At 44.2% G+C, this 25,001-nt stretch overlaps 1 protein-coding gene across 2 annotated transcripts; it reads left to right on the top strand.

Annotated features, from left to right (window-relative positions):
- Nucleotides 1-4,217: 4,217 nt before the first annotated feature.
- Nucleotides 4,218-16,777, top strand: LOC117644586 (carboxypeptidase B-like). 2 transcript variants are annotated; one of them, XM_034384158.1, is made up of 8 exons: nt 4,218-4,348; nt 7,009-7,063; nt 12,086-12,379; nt 14,111-14,201; nt 14,646-14,809; nt 14,894-14,956; nt 15,226-15,307; nt 16,491-16,777. In XM_034384158.1, exons 1-8 carry the CDS (start codon nt 4,236-4,238, stop codon nt 16,691-16,693), a joined length of 1,065 nt encoding a protein of 354 aa, XP_034240049.1. In that variant the 5' UTR covers nt 4,218-4,235; the 3' UTR covers nt 16,694-16,777. The 2 variants fall into 2 exon arrangements, with proteins under 2 accessions (XP_034240049.1, XP_034240050.1); XM_034384159.1 differs by lacking the exon at nt 14,111-14,201 and having other exon boundaries at nt 12,070-12,379.
- Nucleotides 16,778-25,001: the final 8,224 nt, after the last annotated feature.

The following is a 25,001-nucleotide window of genomic DNA, read 5'->3' as shown; positions in this document are numbered from 1 at the left end:
CAAGGCAGGTGTAAACGCCCGGCGGGGATTGACGGACCTGGTGCGGCATCGCGAAGCCTGTTACGACAAGCCACTGTATGGCGTACACCTACCTTGTTTCATATGTTTTGGAGGGTGCTGGTAACGAAAATAGAATCCATTTCGACCTCTGACCCAGGTTTGAGTCCTAATGGGACAAAAGCTAGCCAGAATTTCAGGGGTGTCAAACCTAAAATATCATTCAGATTTCCCAGCTAACCAACCTTGTCGCCCCGTACTTGAAAGGGGCGCCCTCCAGCATTTAAGTTGGAACCGAAAGATATTACTCCCGCGCGGGAAAATCTGCAGTCTGAATTGTACCCAGGAACTGATGTCACACTATGCTTTTAAGTGAACAAGGAGGGTAGTTGTAGTGTGGCTCAATTATTCTGAAAGTGTTCACAGATGTGCTATTTTGTGTGTAGAATGAAGTATGCATCGGGCATAGTCTAACTGCAGGACCGGCTGCAGTTCGAGTACGGTTAAAATACAGTTTAAGTACACTTAACTGTACTTGAACTGTGCTTGTTTTGACGTGCCACCACGCCTCTTAGTGCGGTAAGAAAGTCTGCCGAAGGCAGGCTAGCGCCGCAGGCCAAGGTTGGTGTTAACGCCAGGCGTGGATTGTCAGAACTGGCGCAGTGTCGCGAAGCGTGTAACGGCAAGCCACTGTCTGGCGTACTCCTAACTTGTATATAGAGACTCTTAAGTAGGGTGTATCATAAATTCTGACCCCCCCCCCCCCCAATTTTATTGGCGAAATGGAGTCTTGGGGATAGCAGAAGACCGTTAACGAGTTGGTTTTGATCAGGAAAAAATTTGAACATATTAGTGGGGGGGGGCCAAAGTTGGGTCTGAAGCTCCAAAATAGAGGTTTTTGGGTGATTTCTCGGGAACTAAATGAGATATCAAAACGGCTGGGGTCTTAAAAGTTGCGGAATTTAATTCTCTTTCGATTGACACTACTGTCAGCTTCGTAAGACAACTCTTTGATGGAGCAACATTGCGATTTATCGGCCCAAAAATGTTCAAAAGTCCCGAAAATGTCATATAACTTTTTTCCCGTTGCTGGTAACCGACTTCCGGATATACCATTCGATTCCTTGTAAAAAAATTATCAAAAAAGGTCAAAACATTTTATAAAGTCCGACTTGTAATTAAAATTTTCTGGGTCATTTAATGTAGAAAAATACAAAAATTTGAATTTTTTTGAAGCTTTGCACAAGACGTAAGCATGCCAGAGTAACGGCTGGGGTCTCAAAAGATGCGGAATTTTATAAGCTTTCGAGCCCAAAACGAGCCCTGTAGGACAACTCCTTCTATAGGAAACATGTGAAAAACTGCCAGAAAAAGCGTCGAAATTTCAGTCTCTGATGAGTTTGCTGGGAGCAGTGCTCTTTTTCAAGTTCTTTTTCAAGCAGTTTTTCACATGTTTCCTATAGAAGGAGTTGTCCTACAGGGCTCGTTCTGGGCTCAAACGAAAGCTTATAAAATTCCGCATCTTTTGAGGCCCCAGCCGTTACTCGGGCATGCTTATATCTTGTGCATAGCTTCAAAACAATTCAAATTTTTGTATTTTTCTACATTAAATGACCCAGAAATTTTTAATTACAAGTTGGAGCTTACAAAATGTATTGACCTTTTTTGATATTTTTTTTACAAGGAATCGAATGGTATATCCGGAAGTCGGTTACCAGCAACGGGAAAAAAGTTATATGACATTTTCGGGACTTTTGAACATTTTTGGGCCGATAAATCACAATGTTGCTCCATCAAAGAGTTGTCTTACGAAGCTGACAGTAGTGTCAATCGAAAGAGAATAAAATTCCGCAACTTTTAAGACCCCAGCCGTTTTGATATCTCATTTAGTTCCCGAGAAATCACCCAAAAACCTCTATTTTGGAGCTTCAGACCCAACTTTGGCCCCCCCACTAATATGTTCAAATTTTTTCCCGATCAAAACCAACTCGTTAACGGTCTTCTACTATCCCCAAGACTCCATTTCGCCAATAAAATTGGGGGTCAGAATTTATGATCCACCCTACTCTTAAGTGTTGAAACCGAGGGGGAAATCACTCGCGTAATAGTCGGGTGACCGATTCCTAGTATTACGCGTAAGAGTAGTAGCGTAATAGCCAAATTTTCAAAGATTTTCTCTATGTAGGGTCCGATTTTAGACTAAATCTGGATATTTTCGAGCGTAATAAGCCTTCTGTAGTAGCGTAATAGAACGTTTTGGGGAGAAGTCGGGTCACAGTTTTTAAGAGCGGTGGTGTCCCCCTCGGTTGAAACCACTTTACTTTCTTCCCTGCGCAGTCACTTATCAAATACAAATCACACACTGAAAACGTAATGGTCGGACACATGGCCAAATTATGGCGTGACAAAAATTCACGCCAAAAATTGGCGTCACACGAAATTCACACCGATACGCGGCGTGACATGTGAGTCGCGCCGTTATTTGGCGTGAATGACAACGCGTTTTAAGAGACAAGTCATGCCTAAAAGCGGCGTGACACGAAATTCACACCAAGAATTGTCGTGAATTTTTGAGTCACGCCGATTTTTGGCGTGACTTTTCTGTTATGCCGTTTTTTGGCGTGACACTTTATTCACGCCCGTGCAGCGGCATGAAGTCACGCCGATAGATTTTCAGTGCAAAGATTTGAACAGTTTAACTCGACAGAATGGCTTCAGGGAGAGGCCTTGACTTAACACTCTTGTACTTTAGTGGTGCACTGCTGCTTTTACAGTACAATTCCAATAGAGTATTCTAGTCGTCGCCGACCGAAGAACAAGAAGAAGAACAAAGCCGGAACTGGCGACGGCAACATAACTTCCCAGACTTTTATGAGTCGACTTGTTTCTGAGTTTTCTGTGGCGTATCTACTTCAAAAGCACTTTTGTTTGATTCAAACACTTTTTGACACAGGAAATATAAATATTTGTCGACATATCACGTTGGAACCGGCCTGATACCTTCTCCGTTTCCGCCCGGCTTCCGGTTTTGTTCTTCTTGTTGTTTCTAGATCGGCGACGACTGGAATGCTCCATTGTCACACACAATTTCTTTGTGTGTATACTGTACAGTCGTCCTACGGATCTACGGAAAAGACGGTACGGTCCTTCCGAGAATATTGATAAGAGGGCTACGGAGAATCTTGGTCAAATATTAACAGAACTCTCCGTACTTTTTTACTACCGTGGCCGTACTGCATTTTATCTATTATCCACGATTCCTGTGCGTGTTAAGTTTGATAAGTTGGTGTTGCAGTGTTGGTTTCGAAGTGTTCCATTAATACTTGAATTTTGAGGGAAGAGAAAGAGATTACAATGGCAGAGCCATACCAGTGCGCGTCCTACAGGAGGGCCCTTAAGGATATCCCTGATGCTATAATAGACCTTGTATATCTCGACGATGTTGAAGCGGGCATGGTTTTTGGTGCTCCCCGCCGGACATGTACCTTCATGGACGAAGGACGTGTAAAGAATCATCCGTTGTATCCACCGTTGCTGTATGCCTCAACTTTGGGTTGGCGCTTCAGGATGCCAGGCCTCTAAGTGTTGCATGTACCTGGCACCGGCTACGGGCCGTTCTTCAAAGATGCAAGGTAAATTAACTCGACAGCAAGTAGCTTTAATGATTCGGCGTTGAGGTTAGGCCTCAATTCCATTGCGGAGAGCGCAGTGTAGTCCCCGCCCCCGAGTTTCATCAATGATAGATATCTATTGAGGTGTTGATATTTAACGAGAACATTTGTAGTTCATTTCTCTTTCCCAGTCTGTATTAATAGTGAACTGCTATGTACTGACTTCCCGTATGACACGACCATGTTTCTTAATAGTTCATTACATGTACTTGATCAACTTTTACAATCAAGTGCAAGTTTCTGCATGATCCACTGACAATATTATCTCAAAAACGATCCAAACTGTGCACAGTTTAAGGGAAAATGGCACATTTTACATCTGCTCAAAAAACTTTATGAGCCAGAGACTAAAAAGTCCACATGGGTCTGAGAATATGAGGGTCTGAGTGTATGGAGTACACTGGTCACGACTTTTGTGATTGGCTCAGCTAATTTGGTGCATGTCATGTTCCTACTAACGTCATGGTCAGAATATCGTGTCAGCCACGATCGTTCCCGACGGCTCGTGTACGTACGTGGCACGCAAGATGGCTTATATAAGTGCGGGTACGTCCCCCTCGCACACGTATGTACGTCAAGAGGACATCTGGAGCAACGATGACGCCGACAGTCGCACGTTTCAGCCTCCTTTCCGTAGTCTTGCTCACGGCACTACGGGCGGGATTGCCCACTAATGTCAGGTATCGAGCTACCACTACGCGCTCAACGTCACGCTATTAGGTGGTTTGCATCAAAACGTACATCATTTGTCCCTCACTCCCAATGTCCTGCTGAAAAATGCCGTGCAGTCATAATACTTAGCCAATTCTCAGTACTGTACGACACAAATCTGTCATGAGACAATGAAATTTGTTCGTAATATGAAGAAAGCGGTCACAAGTTACTAAAAACTCTTCACCATAGGTGCTGCGCAGTCATAATACCAACCTTTTTGTTCGTGTTACGAAGGAAAAGCTCAGTAGGATATTGAGAGTGCTCTCTTTTTTTCTGGCCCTCCAGCTGCTGATTTGTTTACGAAAATGGAGGGCCGCAAGAAGGGTATAAAAGTGAGGGACAAAAATTTGGGCATAATTGCTGGTAGAATGGGTGCCGATACATAAGGAAAAATCTTCTTAGACAATAAAAAGACCACTATTTTCTCTTAAAATAAAAGAAAACAGCGGAGACGAAACTTACGAGTTGATAAATAAGTAAGATGTGAGCCTTTTTAACTGCGAATTGGGCCAAGGGACAGTTAAGGAATAAAGAATTTGCGGTTTCTTTAAATAGTTTTCTGGCATGCCAGGGACCTAATTAGGTTGTTTTTTAAGTGACAGCCTAAGTGACGAAAACACCAACCCATCAAGAGCATTTGTAACCTTAGTCAAAAATCCTCCTCTGCGGCTGTACGGAGCCAAGAAGGCAAGAACAGATGAAACTGTGAGGAAAAATCTCATTCAACGAACGTTAATAAAAGCAGATGATACACGTTTGGTTTTCCTCTACGCGGTAGTAGGGGCTCATGAGTATTTAAAATTTTGTATTAAATAAATTATAAAGACCAATGAAGTCTGTGTCTTCGGTTTTCTTCTATGGGGTTGTATGGGCTTATTTAGTAAGTACAAGCCAGTACAAGCCTTCCTTCAATGATAAATACGTACTTTTTTAGTTTTTTTAGTGTTCTACGTATAAAATGATAGTTTTAAGGTTGATTGATGCTGTTAATATGAGGCGCTATAATTGATCTCCCCCCATCTCCGCCCATATTGAGACCTATTTGCTGCTGTGATGACATGCAGCCCGTTTGCTGCTGTTCATAGTGTTTTTCTATAACTTAAGCTTTTATCGTTTCTGATTATTTTTATCAAGCAAGTTCAAGTCAGTACTTGGTAATGTGAAGCCTCCCTTCGATGCTTAATACTTACTTTTTTTAGTTTTTGTGTGTTATTTCTTAAATAATGTCGAATGTGAGTACTGATGGTTGATGGTTGAATGATTTCAATAAACGTTTCTTCAAATTTTTTTGATTATTAAACCAGTCTCCACGAAAGTTACAAAAGTCTCGAAACACGAGCCGACACTTGTTTGGATATGCTCACAGATGCACAAGAATTAAATTACAGTTACTACCTAACTGAAGTCTTCCAACTGGAGTTGCAGCACTTCAGCTTCTTGGAGCATTACAGAGAATGTTGATTCAGAGGATGAGTTGAGTAAGCTGGAGAGAATCAGGGTTCTTCGTAGTAAGTCCAGGTCTGAGAGCCACTGCGATTGAAATTAGATGCACAGACAATTCAGCCCAGTATGAGGGGGGAGAATTTCAATACTTTTCTTCGAACAGATTGTGTTGCCTATACTTAGCTGGAGAATTATCCGTGCCGTTTGTGACTCCAAAATCAGTTTGCCTTTAAGCATTTACAGAGAAACATGGAAAAAGGTACAACTTACTCTAAACTCCGTAACGCGTGCGGACCCCTACAGTGTTTATGATGAAACTTGCTACACCCCCGGAAGTGTTCGGCACCTTGAGTCAACATCACACAAAATTGTAAAAAGAAATGTTTTTGGCATGCAAGTGACCGTGACGTATAGTCAGTCGCGATTATAAACTCCGTAACACTTAGTCAATTTTCTGCAAATTCCCATTTAAAATACATAGGAATTTTGCATATTTTGAAAGTCAAGATTACGCGTTGCATGCTTAAGGATTTCTTTTGTAGGCGGGCTGAAACAAAAATTTGCCAGTGAAAGGTAACTATATTCTCACGGAATGTGGGGTGAAAATGTATGTTTCGATGCAAACCATCATATTAGTGCGGACAGTCACACTAAGAGGTTCTGTACCCGTTTGCTACTACTCTACGAACTCAAGTGTGTACGTCATAGTACACTCCACCTGGAGTGTACATGCATGTACACTCCAACCTGGAGTGTACTTGGCATGAACACTCAAGGTTGGCGTGTACTTGCCAAGTACATACCAGGTGGCGCATACCTGCAGCAGGGAGCCAGCAACAGTGTACCTGAAGGTATGCGCCACCTGGCGTGTACTTGGCAAGTACACGCCAATCTGGAGTGTACATGCCAAGTACACTCCAGGTTGAAGTGTGCATGCATGTACACTCCAGGTGGGCATGTACACTCCAGGTGGAGTGTACTATGTACACACTTGAGTTTGTAGATTATGCGTTAGGGCTTTTTAAGGTGTGGAGATGCCAGTGCGGTTTCTCGTATTTTTAGTGTAGATGAATGCTCACATGGTTGGATAGGCCACTCAGACCTTTATTTGCTAGAAAACAGAAACGAGTGCAATGCTTCAAGGGCGCACCTTCTCATGCCAATGTGCCGCTTTTTGTCGCAGGCGTGCTGTTGCAGCAGGACAAGTTACCTTCACCGAGTATATGTCATACACAGAGGTAATTCATTCATATCATTATGTAACCACTTTCTCTGTCTTCATCGGTAAACGCTGATGTTGCGAGCGAATTGTGACAAGCACTGTATAAATATAATGTTCGGAACAAAGGACGGATCCTTCGGCAAAAGAAATTGCCGACTGTTCCTTTGTTAACTTACGAAACTCATCGTAAATTTACAAGAACCTCCTGTCATGTAAGGGTTGATCGGGTCGGCAAGGTCAACCCAGTTGCTGGCGTTGCGTTGGTGGTCGGGCCCAAATGGCCCGCGTCTGCGTAACCGACACTAGGCGCGTCGGGGTATCGACGCGTGAAATAATGTCTCTGCTCGACACGGGTATCTACCGGTACCCAGTGCGCGTCACGGGGTGGCATGCTAGTTGGCACACTTGTCTTGCTCGCGGGGTATCGCCAGGGGCGTAGCCCAGACGGTCTGTGAACTATTCCGGGTTAACTGGTGCTCGCACTATTTCACTGTCACTGCACTGGTCACTCGCGTCTCGGTCAAGCTTTACGTGTTCTACGGGTTCGTAAGGGATGAAATGACGACAAGAGGAAGTCAATCGGTGATCACTCGAACACACTAGTCACTTTCACGACGGAATTCGCGAGGAGGTCTAGGTCTGTCTCGTCTCGATGTTGGCTGAATACTGACCGAGGGGGCGCACGTGCCTAATCTACAAGCCTCCTCTAACCAGAGGTACGCCTCCGGTCATTTGATCCAGGAAGCGGAAGAAGGGGATAACTCAATTTTGGCCATTTTCCAGGAGAAACCAAAAACTTTTAGCAGGGTAAACTAAAACGAAACAAATGAATGTTGCAGATGTTAATAATTTTAAAAAGCATTGGTAAAATTTAAAAAAAAAAAAACAACAAAAGTGTAAGGTCACTCCGTAGAGGATTTCTGCAACTTATCACTTTCCGTTGAAATGGAAAACAGAGTCAGCTCACCTTATATTTCCTAAACAAAAAGGAATTTGGAGACAAGTCAAGTGGAACAATAGTCTGCATAAAGTGTATGTTACTCTCGTGTATTTTTTGAACTTAGCTCTTTTTTCCAAATTGAAATTTAAAATTTAGGGGGGGTTAAGTTGAGTTGATTCCTTTTACACTAGATTCACAAAAATACAAGTTGAGTTATATCATTTTGCCAATTTGTCAAACGGACTCATGTGGACTCCCGTTGAGTTATCTCCAGTTTCCAATGAAATTTAGACCGTAAAAGGGGTTAAGTCGAGTTATACCCTTTTTCCATGTGGATTTTCTCCTAAACTGCTTGGAATTCAGTCAAATAATTTGGTGTAATGATGGAAACCATTCTACGGCACAATAATAAAATAAAAACTCAATTTAGGGATAAGTCAAGTTATTCCCTTCTTCCGCTTCCTGGATCATTTATCCGGGGCCTATCGCTCAATGGTCTAGCTCTAAGGGAGGGTGGGGTACCATGACCACTTTTTTTTTAATGCCTCCCTCTACTCCACCGTGTGGTTCGAAAAGTTAAGTTTCCAGCATGAGGGGATTCATTGGACCTCTAAGGACCTCTTCCACCCATTGGAACTTGTCTGCAATGCACGGCAGGCTCACAGAACACTTTGGAAAATAAAACGCAAAGTGGTCATGGCGCCCCACCTATGGGGTACCATGACCACCCCGTGGGGCACCATGACCATAGTAATTTTTTGGCCCAAAAAAGTGTACTTTCTACCAGTATTCTCATTGAAATTGTTTTTATCGCTGTCATCAGGCCAGTCAACTTAACTAAAAAACACTGTAAAAACCTTCGAAGTATCAAACGTTCTAAAATGCCTTAAAATGGACGGTTTAAAACAGTTAACGCTCTGAGGCTTTCAAATTTCAAATCCAAAGCTATGACATGTGTTAACATTTTATGTTTGTCTTGCTAAGACGAATCCAAATTCGTATGCAGATTTCAATTTGGTAAATTTTAAGAAAATTATCGCGGTTACTATACTGCAAAAAAGTGAATTAAATGCTGTTTCTCTTCATGCCAGAGCCATCCTGGTGCAAAGTAGCCACGGATCGCCTTCGCGGCCAACTTTTTCGGTTTGGAGCTCATTTAGTGCAAGAGAAACTACCATTTCAAGTCTCAGTTTCAGAACCATTCTCAATCATCCTGGTGATTCACGATTTGTGGTAAAACTATCTATTCGGCAGCAATTATTCAACCTTTATACATTTTCAGAAGCAAAAAGCAAATTTTCGACGAAAATAAATCATTATCAGGCCAAAATATGAGAAAAAACACTCAAAAATGTATGGTCATGGTGCCCCACTAAAAAGTGTTCATGGCTCCCCACAATGCAGTTTACGACTCAAAGGCTCCCCGAGCAAGCAAAGAGCTACTTAGAATTAAATGTGATGTTGGATATTTTGCCGGAGAGCCGACATTTTGAGAAAAACCTAAGACATCGAACTTATCTCCTCAAATGTGAGAGTGAGAAAAAATATCTCAGATTTGAAAAACGCCCAATTTAGCCAAAACGCTGTAACAAAAATTTCGGCGAGGTGCTATGGTCGTACCCTTGAAGCTAGAAGGTAGGGCTCTGGCTGAAAATAGTTAGAATTCTATTCTCTCGAAAGTCCGGTCGACCGGTTGCCGTCGGCAAAGTAGTTCCCGAGAGCGAGGGGGGTGGTCATGGTGCCCCAGTGGTCATGGTGCCCCACCCTCCCTTACCGGCCAACGCCTGATTAGTAGGCAGCCCATCCGCCAGCCGCGACAGTTGGCTGGCAGTTTAGTCGGCGCGACGCAGTAGATTGTTTACTGCCCAGGCACGCACTCCAGATAGAGCGCCACCTAGCGTAGCAGCGTGACTGAGCATCACAGAGGCGCTGACCTGAATGAACCGGTCTGCGGGTCTGTGATACTCCGTAAATTCGTGTAAGGACCTCCGTCGATTTTACAAGCACAATGGAAATTTACGATGCACCTTCATAAATCTACAAAGATCCTCCGCAAGTTTAGAAGGAACCTTCGTTGATATACAAATAAAAAGAACCTGGAATTAACAACGGGCCCTTCGGCAAAAAAATTGCCAACAGATCCTTCGTTTGTCTGACTTAAAATTATGAAGGCCCGTCGTAGATTAACAAAGCTCGTCGTAAATTTACAACAGACTTTGTATTTGCGAATTTTCTTCGTAAATTTACTAGGAACCTGCGTAAATTAACGACGAACTTCCGTTGATTTACAATAAATACTGTAGGAAAGAAACATTTTTTGTACAAAATTGTGTGAAAATTTCGTGTGCACAAAAATCCGTGATGTCTCGTAAAAAATTTGTACAAAAACATTTAGTGTGAACAACTTTTGGAAAATAATCCGTCGTTAATTCACAACAAATTATTTACAGTGCAGAAATCTTGCACATACCCACTCATTCCCACATTCATTGTACACAAAATCTTTAAGTGGGTCGCCCCTCGCTTGTGACGCCTACACTGTAAAAAATATGTTGTGAATTTACGACGGAATATTTTCCGAAGGGTTTTTGGGAATGTCCAAAAGTGCACTGTAAATGTTTCTTTCCTACGGGAACTTTTGTAAGTCAACGTAGGTTCGTCGTTAATTTACGAAGGTTCTTTGTAAATTTACGAAGAAAAATCGTAAATTTACAAAATTTGTTGCAAATTTACGAAAAGCTTCGTAAATTTACGACGGGCTTCGTTAATCTACGACGGGTCTTCGTAAATCTACAGCGGACCTTCGTAAATAGGGATGCAAAAATACCGGTAAGATTCAAAGTTACGTAAAATACGGTAAAATACGGTATTTTACCGTATTGTACGGTAAAATTGGGTAAAATTGATTTTTCTTGACTTTAAGGGGTAATTCTGGTACCTCTCGTGAAAATAGGGGGGAAAAAGGTACGTTTGGGTGAGGGTGTATCGGTAAAATCGTTTCATACATACTTCCAAGCCAACATGACTTAAGAACAATGAAGCATTTTGAAAGACAAGGACCAAACACTGTGTGGGTTAAAGATATGAACTATTATCTGACTTACTGACCCCTCCCCCTAATGTCTGAGGACTTTCCCTTTTTGTAAATAAATTTTGATTCTGCCTGGTTCTTTTGACCGTAAATTAACAGCCCAAATATACTGAAGTGCAAAAATGTTGCCTTTTTTATCGTTGTCCATGTAAGTTGGCTAAATTTCATGAAAACTCTTTTTCCTGAAAGGCATCGGCGACCCCATGGTGTCCAATCATGTCAATGTTTATTGAATTTTTCAGCTCGAATAACTAACAAGTATCTACCCCTATTTCTTTCTATTTTCTGTTTAAAGTTAGTTTACATTATACTTATCTTGGCAACAAAGAAGTTTCTGGTTTGGCTCGTGTAGTTAAATTTTAGTTTCCACAAGTTTTGCAAAAGAAGAGAACATTGACTTCTTGCTTTGTTTTAAGTGCCCAGAGATGATGTCTTACACGTACATGGGGCAGCGCGAGGGGCAGATACAAACCAAGAGTTCCCAAGAGGCGCTGTTTTCAGTCCCTACGTCCTAATTCGTCGTGTGGAAGCAAAAGAAGGGCAAATAAGTCAATATTTCAAAATTACCGAAAAATACCAATTTTACCGGGGTCTCCGTAAAATACCGTATTTTACCGTATTATACCGTTATTTACCGGTAATATTACCGGCCTTTACATCCCTATTCGTAAATAAACGAAGGAAGTAATGGCAATTTTTTTGCCGAAGGATCCGTCGTTAATTCCGGACGTATAATTACGAAGAATCTCTGTATATTAACGAAGGTTCTTTGTTTATAAACGAAGGTTCCCTGTAAATTTACGAAGGATCTTTGTAGATTTACGAAGGTAATGCGTAAATTTCCATTGTGATTGTAAAATCGGGAGAGATCTTTCAAAAATTAACGAAGGTTTTTGTAAATATACGAAGAGCTTCGTAAATTAACGAAGGGACCGTTGGCAATTTTTTTGCCGAAGGGTCCGTCGTTTATTCCGGATATTAATTTTTACAGTGTAACCTCTGGTTAGGTTGTGGCGTACCTGCGCGCCCTGAAGGAGCGCTACCCCAAGCTGGTGACGGTGGGCAGCGTGGGCCGGTCCGTGGAGGGCCGAGAGATCTACTACGCGCGCGTGTCGTCTGGCGGCGCCAACAACCCCATCATGCTGGTGGACGCGTTGATGCACGCCCGCGAGTGGATCACGCTTCCGCCTGTGCTGTACTTCCTGGAGACCCTGGTGCAGGACGCCACACTGCGGGCCGGCCTGGACGTGGTCGTCGTGCCCATTCTGAACCCGGACGGCTACGAGTACTCCAGGACGAAGGTACGATCTTGTTGCAACGAAATTTTCCCGGAAAGTACGAGTACACTGAAAATTTTAAGTTTTCACACTTCGACCCGAAGGAGAATTCACTGAGGTTTATTTGGATGAGAAATGGAAAAGATATTGAATTTCTGAAGTGACGAATGGTTCTTTTTGGCACTTTTAGCACTTTCAATCCAAAAACTCTTTCATTGTGCATCCAAACCCATGACATGTGTTCACCATTTTTGTTCGTCATGTCGAAACCAGTACATTTCTGTAGAGCAAAGTCAATTTTGACAATTTTGAAAATTTACTAATATTCTGCAAACTGAAGTGTGTACATAGTACACTCTTATTAGAGCATGCTTCCAAGTACACACTTATTTAGCGTGTACTTGCCAGGCACACGCTAAAATAGCGAGTGCCTGGCAAGTACCCAAGTACCCGCGAAATAAGTGTGTACCTTGCTAGTACACGCTAAAGTACACTCGATTAGTCCTATCTAAAAGCATGGGCCTGTTAAAGTGTACTTACAAGGTACACTCTTATTTAGCGTGTACATGCAATGTGCACTTTATTTTAGCGTGTGCCCAGCAAGTATGCTGTAAATAAGAGTGTACTTGGAGGCATGCTCTAATAAGAGTGTACTACACACTTCAGTTTGAAGAGTACCCTTTTGTCGCGCGAGCGCCCCTATTTCCAAAATGAGACGCAAGAAGCGCCACTGCTCGCATCTTCGAAAGAATTCCTTCGCAGTATTGAAAAAAAGTCTTAGCGTGTAAGGGAGTATGGGGCGATTTGTAACAGATTTCGGAATTCTCTATACAAAATTAAGAACATTCTGCATATCGGTGTCAAACTTGTGCCAGTTGAGCAGTTTGGCCCTTCATCTAGACTGTGCAGCTCCATTGGATCAATCTGGAGTCCGTAATCTTTGAAATCTAAGACGTTTTCCAAACCCTTGCATGCTGTTACGAATCGCCCCAGCATGGGGTGATTTGTAACAGCCATGGGGCTTTTCATAACATCCTACACATTAAATGAAACATCGTCGGGAATGATATCTCCTCCATCAGTTGTTCTTCGGGTGTCCTGCAGACGTCTAAAAATCTACATTACAAGCTGCCGTTGACCGCCTCAGCATTAACTGATCGGCTATGTCAATCCTAACCTCACTTTTTTCAATTTTCGATGAAAGAATAGAATAACTCGCTTTAAAATGCATTTCGAGCTGTGTAAATGAATTGGAATAAGGCAGCTGATGATTCGAGAAATAATTCAAGCATTTAATTGCAAAAACTACTTAAATTCTTGTTTTTATACGGGTCTGTTACGAATCACCCCAAATGCCTGTTACACAAGAAATACGTGCCTAACTATCACTGGACAAATTAAAAGCAACTTATGCCACGTGGTTACATTGTAAAGGGGTCACGCTTCAAGGCCCCAACGGTACTTCGATGGTGATTCATACCTGGGGAGCCTCAGACAGAAACTTCCTAGAACTCAAAATAAAAGATTTTTCCTGTTTGCAGAAATTTCGGTTTACCATATATTTCAGACGCCCTCCAAAACTATACCTGAGCACCGATCACATCCGCTTCGATTGTTCAAGGACCCTGTACTTGAAGCGAAAGAGGGGCCATACTCAGATTTTCCTCTGCTCCCTCCACATAAATTAATAAACGCATTTGTTACGAATCGCCCCTGTTACAAATCGCCCCATACTCCCTTACTCTTTCTGCGAAGGACCGCCTGTGGCGTAAAAATCGCGGTGCTACCAGCAACAAGACCTGCGTTGGAGTTGACCTCAACCGTAACTTCGACTACCACTGGGCTGGTGAGTTGGAGAACGGGCCACGTAATCTAGGGCACAATGTAGTCAAAATGCGTGCCAAAACATAATTTACCATCGAATTTTGGGGCTCAGCACTACAATGTTTTTCGTTGCAATTTGAGATATGTCCAAGTGAAATCGGTGCAAGCTTAAGAGGCAATAATCACTCATAAGACGTTTTTTTTAGTATTTATGCAGAATTTTCGGTAAAATAAAATTTTTGTTCTAAAATACGAAGAAAAACTACCTTTGCACACTCAAAAAGTCTTCCGAAGAAAACAAATACCATTTCTTTTTAATACAAATAATTTTGTGTTTTATTACATGTGTCCCATACCAAAACAGTAGGGACAGCTCGCGCGTTCAAAAATTTAATTGAGCCTAGGAGTAGAGAGTACCTATATCATCTTGGGCCGCTTATGTTTTTTTTTTTTTTTTAATTTCCAGACTTTAGGTCGAACAACGGGGCGAGCAGTGACCCATGCGAGCTGACTTATGCTGGTCCGAAGGCTGCGTCCGAGCCAGAGACAATCAGTTACCAGAATTTCGTCCGCAATCTGAACGCGGGAAAGAGAGTCAAGATGTACGTCAACCTACACAATCCGGAGCAGGTCAGCGTAACATTAACATTTGTGAGGTATTTGTGACGAAAACAATAGTTACCGTTTGCACTGCTCTTTCTTTTGATGCCACAGTCGATCTACATTCCGTGGGGCTACTCTTCGACGGCTCCGAAGGTGCCGGATACCGCGCAATTGGTACTGTACAATTCATTGTTTTCACGTTAGACATGCAACAACTCACTCAAAGTGTCTTACAATAAAATCTGTGCTATGTTTGAGTGAACTCTTCAAATGATGACAATCTCGTCAAAAATTGGTGACATTTTCATCAAATCTCTCCCGGTTTTCTCAGGAACTCCCTGTCTTTACTATCTGCTACCTGTGAAAACCAGGAACTGTTTTTGTTCTGTATATACATGAAGACACGCTCTAATATGGACGCACCTGATTTTTGTGTAATTCAGACGACAATCGCCAAAGAAGCTAACAGCGCCCTTGTCGCTGCCGGTGCCAGAGCCTTCACAGTCGAAACCATGGCAGCCGACTGTAAGTAACCTTCTCTCAGACGCCACTCACGGTCATAAAAGTTTCTTGTTTTCCCAAGAACTCCCTGGAAATCACCTACATCGTAACTAGAAAACCAGTTTTTAAGCGGTCTTGCTACCGCTTCTAGCTCTGCATCCGATCCCACTCATCCCATCCCATCCATCCATCCATTCAGCGCGCTCGGAGGGGACTGCATGGCCGTGTTGGTCGTCGTCTGTCGTCGTCCTGCGCCGCCACGCCGCGCCGCCGCGCCAGTCCCCACTCCTCACAGCTACCCCCTCCCTCCTTGCCCCCTCACTGCCCGGCCTCCTCTGCCGGTCCACGGCAAGACCGCTTTGCTAAGCTTGCCTTGGCGGAACTTTTTAAGCGGTCTTGCTACCGCTTCTAGCTCTGCATACGATCCCACTCATCCCATCCATCCACCCATCCATCCATTCAGCGCGCTCGGAGGGGACTGCATGGTCGTGGTTCGTCTGTCGTCGTCGCCTGCGCCGCCACGCCGCCGCGCCGCGCCAGTCCCCACTCCTCACAGCCACCCCCTCCCTCCTTGCCCCCTCTCTGCCCGGCTTCCCCGGCCGGTCCACGGCAAGACCGCTTTGCTAAGCTTGCCTTGGCGGAACTTTTTTTTTTTATCGTGCTGATAACTGGGGTATAGTTAAAGAAAATATTGAGGCAACTTGATTCACATGTGAATTGGAGGTTTGGTACCAATAATTACCTGCAATTGGCACCAATAACCTCCAATTTGGTCATTGGGTTTATCAGTTAAACACGTTCACTTTCCTCGACGATAGCGTCTTTCGACGTAAACCTGAACAGGCATGATTCTTCAAATGAAACGAGAATAATATGTTACTGCATAAATTAAAATTAGACTTCTGTAACCTCAATGTTACCTCAAATATGTCATACCGTAAATGCGGGTATTACGGACCACTAGTCGGTAATGTGGACCACCCAATAAATTCGTCTGTCTGATAAGTGATGTCTCGTAGCGGAGTCTTCTAAAACCGTTTCTGCCACCCGCATCCTCCGAGCTTGCTCGAACCGATCATAGAGAAAAAGTCGAGGGGTGGTCCACATTACCCACTGGTGGTCCATAGTACCCGCTTTTACGGTACGTGACCTCAGTTTGCGTTCATGAAAGGCAAGTCACAATGTTCGCTGTTCTGTTTCGGGGCAGATCCTGCGACAGGCACGGTGTCCGACTGGGTGCGTGGCGTGGCCGGAGTGGCACAGTCGTTCTGCATGGAGCTGCCGGCAGGAGGGCCCGACAAGCAACAAGGTTTCGCCGTGCCGCCATCCAGCATCCTTCCAATTTCAAAGGAGGTGCTGGGAGCGATGAAAGTTTTTGTCAAGTACACCACAAAGCCGCTGTCACAGTGATGAGAACGGTGGTCTAGCTACGCTCAAAGCACCTGATGTTGATGTCAATTATACTGTCCTGATTAAAGATTAAGTTTATCAAAGGCCTTACCCTTTTTCAATGCCATTAGAGATGCCTTCAGCACCGGATTATTGGCTTGGAAATGAGTACTTTATAAGTACTCTTGACATTAGGAGCTCAACTCCCTCCTTGCACACAGGCAACAGGCAATATGGGTTCTTCTCATATCTTGCCTGAACCTGTGTGGGCACTGAATCAGTTGCATGTTCGGGGTTCAAAGAAAAACAAACAGCAGAATGCAGTGAAATACGAGGCAGTAGCACAGAATATGTGCAGTTTTTGGCATAAACAATATACGAAAAGTTCGTGTGCAGTAGAAACGATGATGTCCCTACATTCAATTCAGTGTGTAAGGTGACACCAAATTTTCAGTGTGTAGGCAAGCCCATGTGCCTCTAACAAGGGAATGTTTTCAAACGTCATTACGAGCCGATTGCTCCCATACTTCGGGATCTTTAAAGGCACCACAAAAAAGAATTTTCAGCACCCACAGTTCGTGCTGAAAGTCACTACAACGTCTCCAAGTGAAAGTTGAAAATTGACCAATTTTCATGAAAATGTCCCAAAACTGAATTGTACCAAAACTCAATTTTTTCAAGTGGTCTGAAACGTCCAAAATTATGATTTTCTTCTATTTTGGAGCAAAAAATTATATGTCCCGTCAAAAGTAAAAAAAAACTTCAAAAAGAAAAATTAAATCAAGTTTTTGACCAATAAGTCGTTTTAGTGACTTTCAGCACGAACTGTGGGTGCCAAAAATTCTTTCATGAGGTGACCTTGAAGATCCCGAGGTATGTGAGCAATCGGCTACTGACACCTGAAAATGTTCCCTTGTAAGCAAGCTATCTGTCTACAATTTCACCACTGCAATGTGGATGGAAAGACTTCGCGCCAAAATATGGCGAGAACTAAAAGTCTCGCCAAGTGTAGGTCAGATCTTAGAGTCTCGCCAAAATTTGGTCAGACAGAAAAGTCTCGCCACAAAACGGTCAGACGCTAAAGTCTGACAACAAAATGGCGACACTTTTGTGTCTGACCGCAACCTAAAGGCCGTAATGCGCCGGACGGTTACGGCCTTAAGGCCGTGGTCAGACACAAAAGTCTCGCCATTTTGTGGTCAGACTTTTGTGTCTGACCGTTTGGTGGCGAGACTTTTTTGTCTGACCAAATTTTGGGCGAGACTCTGAGATCTGACCAAAACCTGGCGAGACTTTTATGTCTTGCCTCTGGAGTGGCGAGAAGTCTGACCTTTGGATTTGCAGTGACCATTTTTGATATGGGACCCAAGTTGGGTGTCTGCAATCTGTGGAATGAAATACAGGCAAAAAAAAAGCTCAAGTGAAGTTGCTTCTAGTGTTTTTGCTTTTATTGAAGAAAAGAGTAAACTTGGTGTCAAGGAGTTCCGATTCTATTCAGACAACCCATCTTCACAGAACAAAAACAGTTTTGTTTTTGCTATTTTCTTGGTAGCCAGTGCCAAGTTTGATGTCAAGATTCTCCACCGTTTCTTAGAAGTTGAGCGAGTTGAGCATACACATATGGAAGTAGATTCTATGCATGCTACCATTGAGAAAGCAGTTGACAAGAAAGAAATATTTGATCTTAAGGGAGTATGGGGCGATTTGTAACAGGGGCGATTTGTAACAGGGGCGAATCGTAACAAATGCGTTTATTAATTTAAGTGGAGGGAGCAGAGGAAAATCTGAGTATGGCCCCTCTTTCGCTTCAAGTACAGGGTCCTTGAACAATCGAAGCGGATGTGATCGGTGCTCAGGTATAGTTTTGGAGGGGGTCTGAAATATAGGGTACACCGAAATTTCGGCAAACAGCGAGGGGGCCACCACCCCCGTAATCCTGTGTACAAATTGGCTGGTAATCCATGGCGTAATCACGTAATCCTTGACAAAATTCTGTCATTTTTCAACGTTTTTAGTCATTTTTCAACGTTTCTGAGCTATTTTTCAACGGTTTCGAACCAATTTTCGAAAATTTCACGCGTAATCCCTGGTAAATATCCCGTAATCCCGTAATCTCGTGTACGCCTGAAATGAGAGTGGTGGCCCCCTCGGCAAACAGGCAAATCTTTTATTTTGAGTTCTAGGAAGTTTCTGTCTGAGGCTCCCCAAGTATGAATCACCATCGAAGTACCGTTGGGGCCTTGAAGCGTGACCTCTTTACAATGTAAACACGTGGCATAAGTTGCTTTTACTTTGTCCAGTGATAGTTAGGGACGGATTTCTTGCGTAACAGGCATTTGGGGTGATTCGTAACAGACCCGTATAAAAACAAGAATTTGAGTAGTTTTTGCCGTTAAATGCTTGAATTATTTCTCGAATCATCTGCTGTTTTATTCCAATACATTTACACAGCTCGAAATGCATTTTAAAGCGAGTTATTCTATGATTTCCTCTAAAATTGAAAAAAGTGAGGTTAGGATTGACAAAGCCTATCAGTTAATGCTGAGGCGGTCAACGGCAGCTTGTAATGTAGATTTTTAGACGTCTGCAGGACACCCGAAGAACAACTGGTGGAGGAGATATCATTCCCGACGATGTTTCATTTAATGTGTAGGATGTTATGAAAAGCCCCATGGCTGTTACCTATCACCCCATGCTGGGGCGATTCGTAACAGCATGCAAGGGTTTGGAAAGCGTCTTAGATTTCAAAGATTACGGACTCCAGATTGATCCAATGGAGCTGCACAGTCTAGATGAAGGGCCAGACTGCTCGACTGGCACAAGTTTGACACCGATATGCAGAATGTTCTTAATTTTGTATAGAAAATTCCGAAATCTGTTACAAATCGCCCCATACTCCCTTTATAAGTGGTACATAATGAGTAGCGGCGAGGCAGAAGCTGCGCCCCGCCCGCTGCCACTTTCCCTCACGTCCCCTGCATCGTGCATCAGGAGGCTTTGAGCGCCGCGTCGTTGCCCGCAGACGACGTCATGGACGCTGTGACCAAGGCCGTCAACAAGGGCGCAGGGCTTGAATATCAAAGCCAGTGTTCAAAGCCCTTCACGAGGAAGTAGGGAGAGACTACTCAGACATTCCCTACTACAACAAGACCAGGTGCATCAGTTATGAGGGCGTTTTTTGATTTACAAAACGTAATTGGAGATTTCCTTAAAACAAAACTTCCCGTGCCGCAATTGAGTGACACCACGTGGGTTGCCAAGCAGGCTTTTCTTGCTGACATAACTGCCCACTTAAATGATCTTAACAAGAAACTGCAGGGCAAGGACAATCTGATGTCAAACATGTTTCGAGACGTTGAGGTTTTTGAGACGCGTCTAACTATTTGAGGCCCAACTGCAATAATGCGGAAAACTCACTCACTTTCCTTGCCCTAAGTCGCTAGAAAGTGTGCTAACTGAACAATAACTGGGAAAATTCCGAAAAATTGTTGCCTATTTGAAATTGGAATTCAAGTAGCTTTCCAGTATTTCACAACAAAGCAACACAAATTGGCATTCTTAGGCACGAAGTAGCATCATAGTATCCCCAGGATTCAGCCGGCGCGAGATTCAATAAGCCCCCAATGTATTTTGGAAATTTTCTATAGCTTTTTAATGAGATTTGGAAGGCTAGTAGAACTTCGAACAGTGATTCTTATGTTGAAATATGGTTAAAAAGTTACCGTCCAGTTTTCAGAAATTTGCTGTCAAAATCCCTGTTTCCATGACAAAACTCGACTCGTCAAGCAACAAGGAAGGGAGAGGGGGAGCCGAGCCTAACCCGAACAACAGCGCGAGCTCCGTTTCGCTTCTGTACAGCTTACCCAAAAAGCTGAAAAAGCGCGTTCGGATCAAAATTGTATTTCACTGCAGCTAGAAGAGATCCAACAATCTCATTCTATCAAAATTGTGGACTTTCATCTTTATGTCAAAGTATCAGTGAAGTGGATGGGAAGCCTTGGTAACTATTTGTGTAAGTGATTAATTTATTTGCATGTTTCAGGCACTGTACCGAAAGGCAAATAAAACTAGGCTGTCACGATTCTTGAAACCTGGAGTCAACATTTCAGAAGAAGGACATTTATGAGGCTCCTGGCATTGAAAACAAAGCTTCCCCTCAAACTCATCTAAGCAGCATGCCAGCATGCTGCAAGGAAACTCGGAATGAAAGGCCTCAAAAAGTATTTGCCTATTTTACAAGGCAATACATTTTGAGAAAAACTGCAGAAGAGCTATCAGTGTTCGGAGGGAATATTACAAGTGGTCTGGAGAGCATCAACCGCAGACTAAACTCCTTCTTTAACAGTGCTCATCCACAGGGCCGGACTGGAGGCATTTGGCCCCGTCGGGAAGGTTGCCCAGAAGTTAATGCCCCGCAGAGGTGCTAAGCAGAAGAGGAACTTAGTTCACTATTGCAGGTAAAAGGATTTGGACGATAGAAGCATCTATGTCAGTCACACAGCCCCGTCCACGGGCCATGAACGCCAACATGCCGCAAGCGATGACGGATCCACATTCTGGCCCACGTCTTGTCCATAGCGGCTCAGCCGTGGACTGGCCAAAGCAAGAGCCACGCTTGGCTTACGTTCCACGTCTACGCGTGCCGCGATCCGAAGGCGAGACCCGATCGCGTCCGGATCTCGGAAGGGCATCTTAGGCTTGCAGGGAAACGCACTGCTCAGCAGGAAACGACACATGCGTTCTCACCGAAAACGAAGCCACCTAGGCCCCGTCGGACGCCGATTGAGGCAAAGGTTGGGTCTATATGATGTCTTTCTACCCCTCCCGTATCGGGAGGGGTGTATGTATGAATGATATACAAGGCCCGGCATTGTCAGGCCGAAGTGAATGGGACTCATTACTGTTGCGGATCTCAGGGCACGTCCTATGAACGGTTAGCACGTCTTGGGGCAAAGGCCGGGTTAGTCACCCCGTCACATGGCTAAGGCCAGCCATTGCAAAGGGGATGTCTGTGCACGAACTCCAACCACTACTATGTAATCGGATGGTTACACTCACTACTCGCCTCCCTAGAGTGCCGGAAGATTCACGACTGACATAGGGCCAGTGACCCCCGAACCAGATTGAAATCACAATTGGGCAAATAATTACCAGAATTTTCAGCCAGCCAATTTTCAAAATGTTTAACGTCTTCGAGGGTGCCAAACTCATAGGTGTCTTGGAGTAATGCAAGGAAGCCCGGAAACTCTTTGAAAGGTGGGTCTAGGTGGCGGAGCCCCCGCCAGAACGGAAAACCCGAATATTGTTGGCTGAGCGATAGCGAAGCCTGTTACTTCAGTGGGGTTGAAAAGTTTTGTCTGTCTGTCTGTCTGTGTGTGTGTCCGCACTACTCCTCCTGAACGGCTCGGCCGATCTCGGTGAGATTTTGCACACATCTTGGGTATGTTCTTGGCTGGGCACACGCGAAATTTCACCATCCTAGTACTTCAGTGGGGTTGAAAAGTTTTGTCTGTCTGTCTGTGTGTGTGTCCGCACTACTCCTCCTGAACGGCTCGGCCGATCTCGGTGAGATTTTGCACACTTCTTGGTTATGTTCTTGGCTGGGCACACGCGAAATTTCACCATCCTAGCTCAACTGGTTCAGTTTTTATAGCCGAAAAACACCTAAAAAAACGGCGAAAAATAGAGCTTTCTGCAGATAGGTCACTTCTGGCTTGGAGAAAGGGGGGTCTGGGGGGCGGAGCCCCCCAGCCTCGACAAGTTTAAAAGCGACAAGGGTCAAGATCGTGTTATCTGTAGATAAAACAACTCTATTTAGAATGTAGGGGGGTCTGGGGAGCGGAGCCCCCCAGCATTCAACAAGTTAAAAAAAATAATCGACAATGGACGAGCCATTGCCTGCCGCAGGCAGGCTAGCGCCGCAGGCCAAGGTAGGTACGCCAGGCGTGGATTGGAGGAACAGGCAGCGAGACATCGCGAAGCCTGTTACGACAAGACGCGGTCTGGCGTAAACCTACCTTGTTTAGACTAGCGAACTGACGATTTTATGCCGATGTCTAGCAAAGCAAGGGACGAGGCCTCCCGGAGGCAGGCCAGCGCCGCAGTGCCAAGGTAGGTGTAACGCCAGGCGTGGATTGTCGGAACTAGCGCAGCGTCGCGAGGCCTGTTACAAGCAACGGTATGGCGTACACATAACTTGTATTTGCAGAAAAAGATTGTAAGATACAGACAAATCCGATCATAGCTTAGAACTATTTTGCTAGCACAACTTTTAAGCGAATCCTTGCGAAGAAGTTTTGATGCGACTATGCACTTTAAGTAACACTTGTGCGCCGACCCCCTCAGAAGCCCCCTTCAAACGCTATGTCACCACAGAGACCTCTGGCGTCAGTGTGCCCAGGTTTTGGATGGTGCTAATAGGGTATTTTAACGAATCCCTAGCCCGGAAGTCAAAGAACAAAAGTAAGAACCAAAACGGCTTCTGCGCATGCGCAGACGTCCCCCCTCCACTCTGAGGCAGCGTCTGCGCATGCGCAGAAGCCGTTTTGGTTCTTACTTTTGTTCTTTGACTTCCGGGCCAGGGATTCGTTAAAATACCCTATGCGAGTTTGAATTTTCGTTCAATGTGAGGTTGAATAATGTGTTGTTGTTGCAAGAATTATTTTTTTTTCAGTTGTTTACTCATTTTGAATTTGAACCCTTTATCACGGAATGCTCTTCTCATTGCATCAACATAAATTTCTGAAATGGCTTGCCGTGCATCAACATAAATTTCTGTAACAGCTTGCCGAAGGCAAGCCTGAAGCGCCGCAGGCTATTATCTTTTACTTGCAGGAGCCAAAGCCTCTCGCGGGTTCACAAAGCCCGGTGAAAATGCAGCGTCTGCAGGTGGCTAGAAAGTTTTACAAGCCCCCGCACACTGCAAGAAAAAACCACAACAAAAGTACACAAATTTGTGGCAAATTTTTTATCAGGTTTTTATTGTACTTTCAAATTACAACAATTGTTGTACAAAGTACAATGGAACCGGCATGACGAGTGCTGTGCAGTACAGGCCTCGTTGTGGTTTGTGCAATTCTCGTTGTACTTTCTACAATCCCTGTTGTACTTTTATTGTACAGTTTTTGTTGTACATTTGTTGTACTATTCACACTTTTTCTTGCAGTGCACACGCGCCCGCAAGGCCCAGTGTAAACGTTGGGCGTGGATTGTTGTAAGGGGCCGTCCGTAAAATACGTAACGCTTTGTCAGGCCATTTGACACCCCCTCCCCCTATGACAAGTCACTGTCTGGCGTACACATGCCTTGTACAACCTCCGCTGTGCTCTTAAAACACAAAGCTTGCTGTTCTGTTCGTTTCACGAAGGAAAAGCTCAGAAGAATATTTACACTGTGCTAGGGAGGCTCTCAAAGGCAGGCTATCTCCGCAGGTTGAGGTAAATGCCGCCAAGCACAGATGCGTGTTATCGCGCTGTCTGCCCCCTGCCTTGTTTGTTTCTGAGTCAGCGCGTCGCGTGGGCGATCCCTGGGGCAACTAGGAAGCACGCGACAGGAAAGCTGATTCGGCGGCATATAAAATGTTTCCTTACGTCCGAACGCTGACAGTCACATCGCAGAAGTGCAGTCTAACAATGTGCGGGACGGGCCCAAAGTTGCCGATATTTGATCTCTGTGTTCCTGATATTTCGATGAGCCGGAGGTTTGGCAATTTTCCGAGGACGGCTGCTGTTACGGAGGACGTCGAGTCGGCCCACGTCTGCGAGGACGAATGAACGTGAGACACCTCGGTCGACGAGTCGGCCCGCGTGCATGCTGTCAACGGATTCTACGAGACGACGGTTCTCTACAAACTGAAGTGTGTACTCAGTATGCATCTACAGATGCATACTTACAAGTACACACCTACAGATGCATACCTAGCTGAGTACACATCTACAGATGCATACCTGTTAAGTATGCATCTGTAGGTGCATACTTGGCAAGTATGCATTAGTAGGGGGGCGATTCCATGCCAAACCAACGAACGCTTGGAATTTCATCTCTCCGATTTTGATGAAACTTTTTTTGGGGGTAGGGGTCATCATAAAAAGACACCCTGCCAAAGGGTTTTGCGATATCTCACCCCGTTTGGCTGTGGCAGGATATCAAAGTTTTAGCTTTAGTCAAAACCATGATATTTTCTTAAATTTCCTCTTTTCTGGCTGATTTTTTTTGGATTTTTTTCCATAGTGTTTTTTTACGTAAAAAGAGCTGGGGAACACGATGAAAACGATTTCGAGACGATTGGGTAAAGTTTTGATGCCAAAATTTTCATTTTTCGTCATATTTT

This window comes from Thrips palmi, unplaced genomic scaffold (assembly GCF_012932325.1).
Source record: "Thrips palmi isolate BJ-2018 unplaced genomic scaffold, TpBJ-2018v1 HiC_scaffold_18, whole genome shotgun sequence".
In the NCBI taxonomy this organism is placed as follows: domain Eukaryota; kingdom Metazoa; phylum Arthropoda; class Insecta; order Thysanoptera; family Thripidae; genus Thrips; species Thrips palmi.
This window is presented reverse-complemented; position numbering and strand designations above follow the sequence as displayed.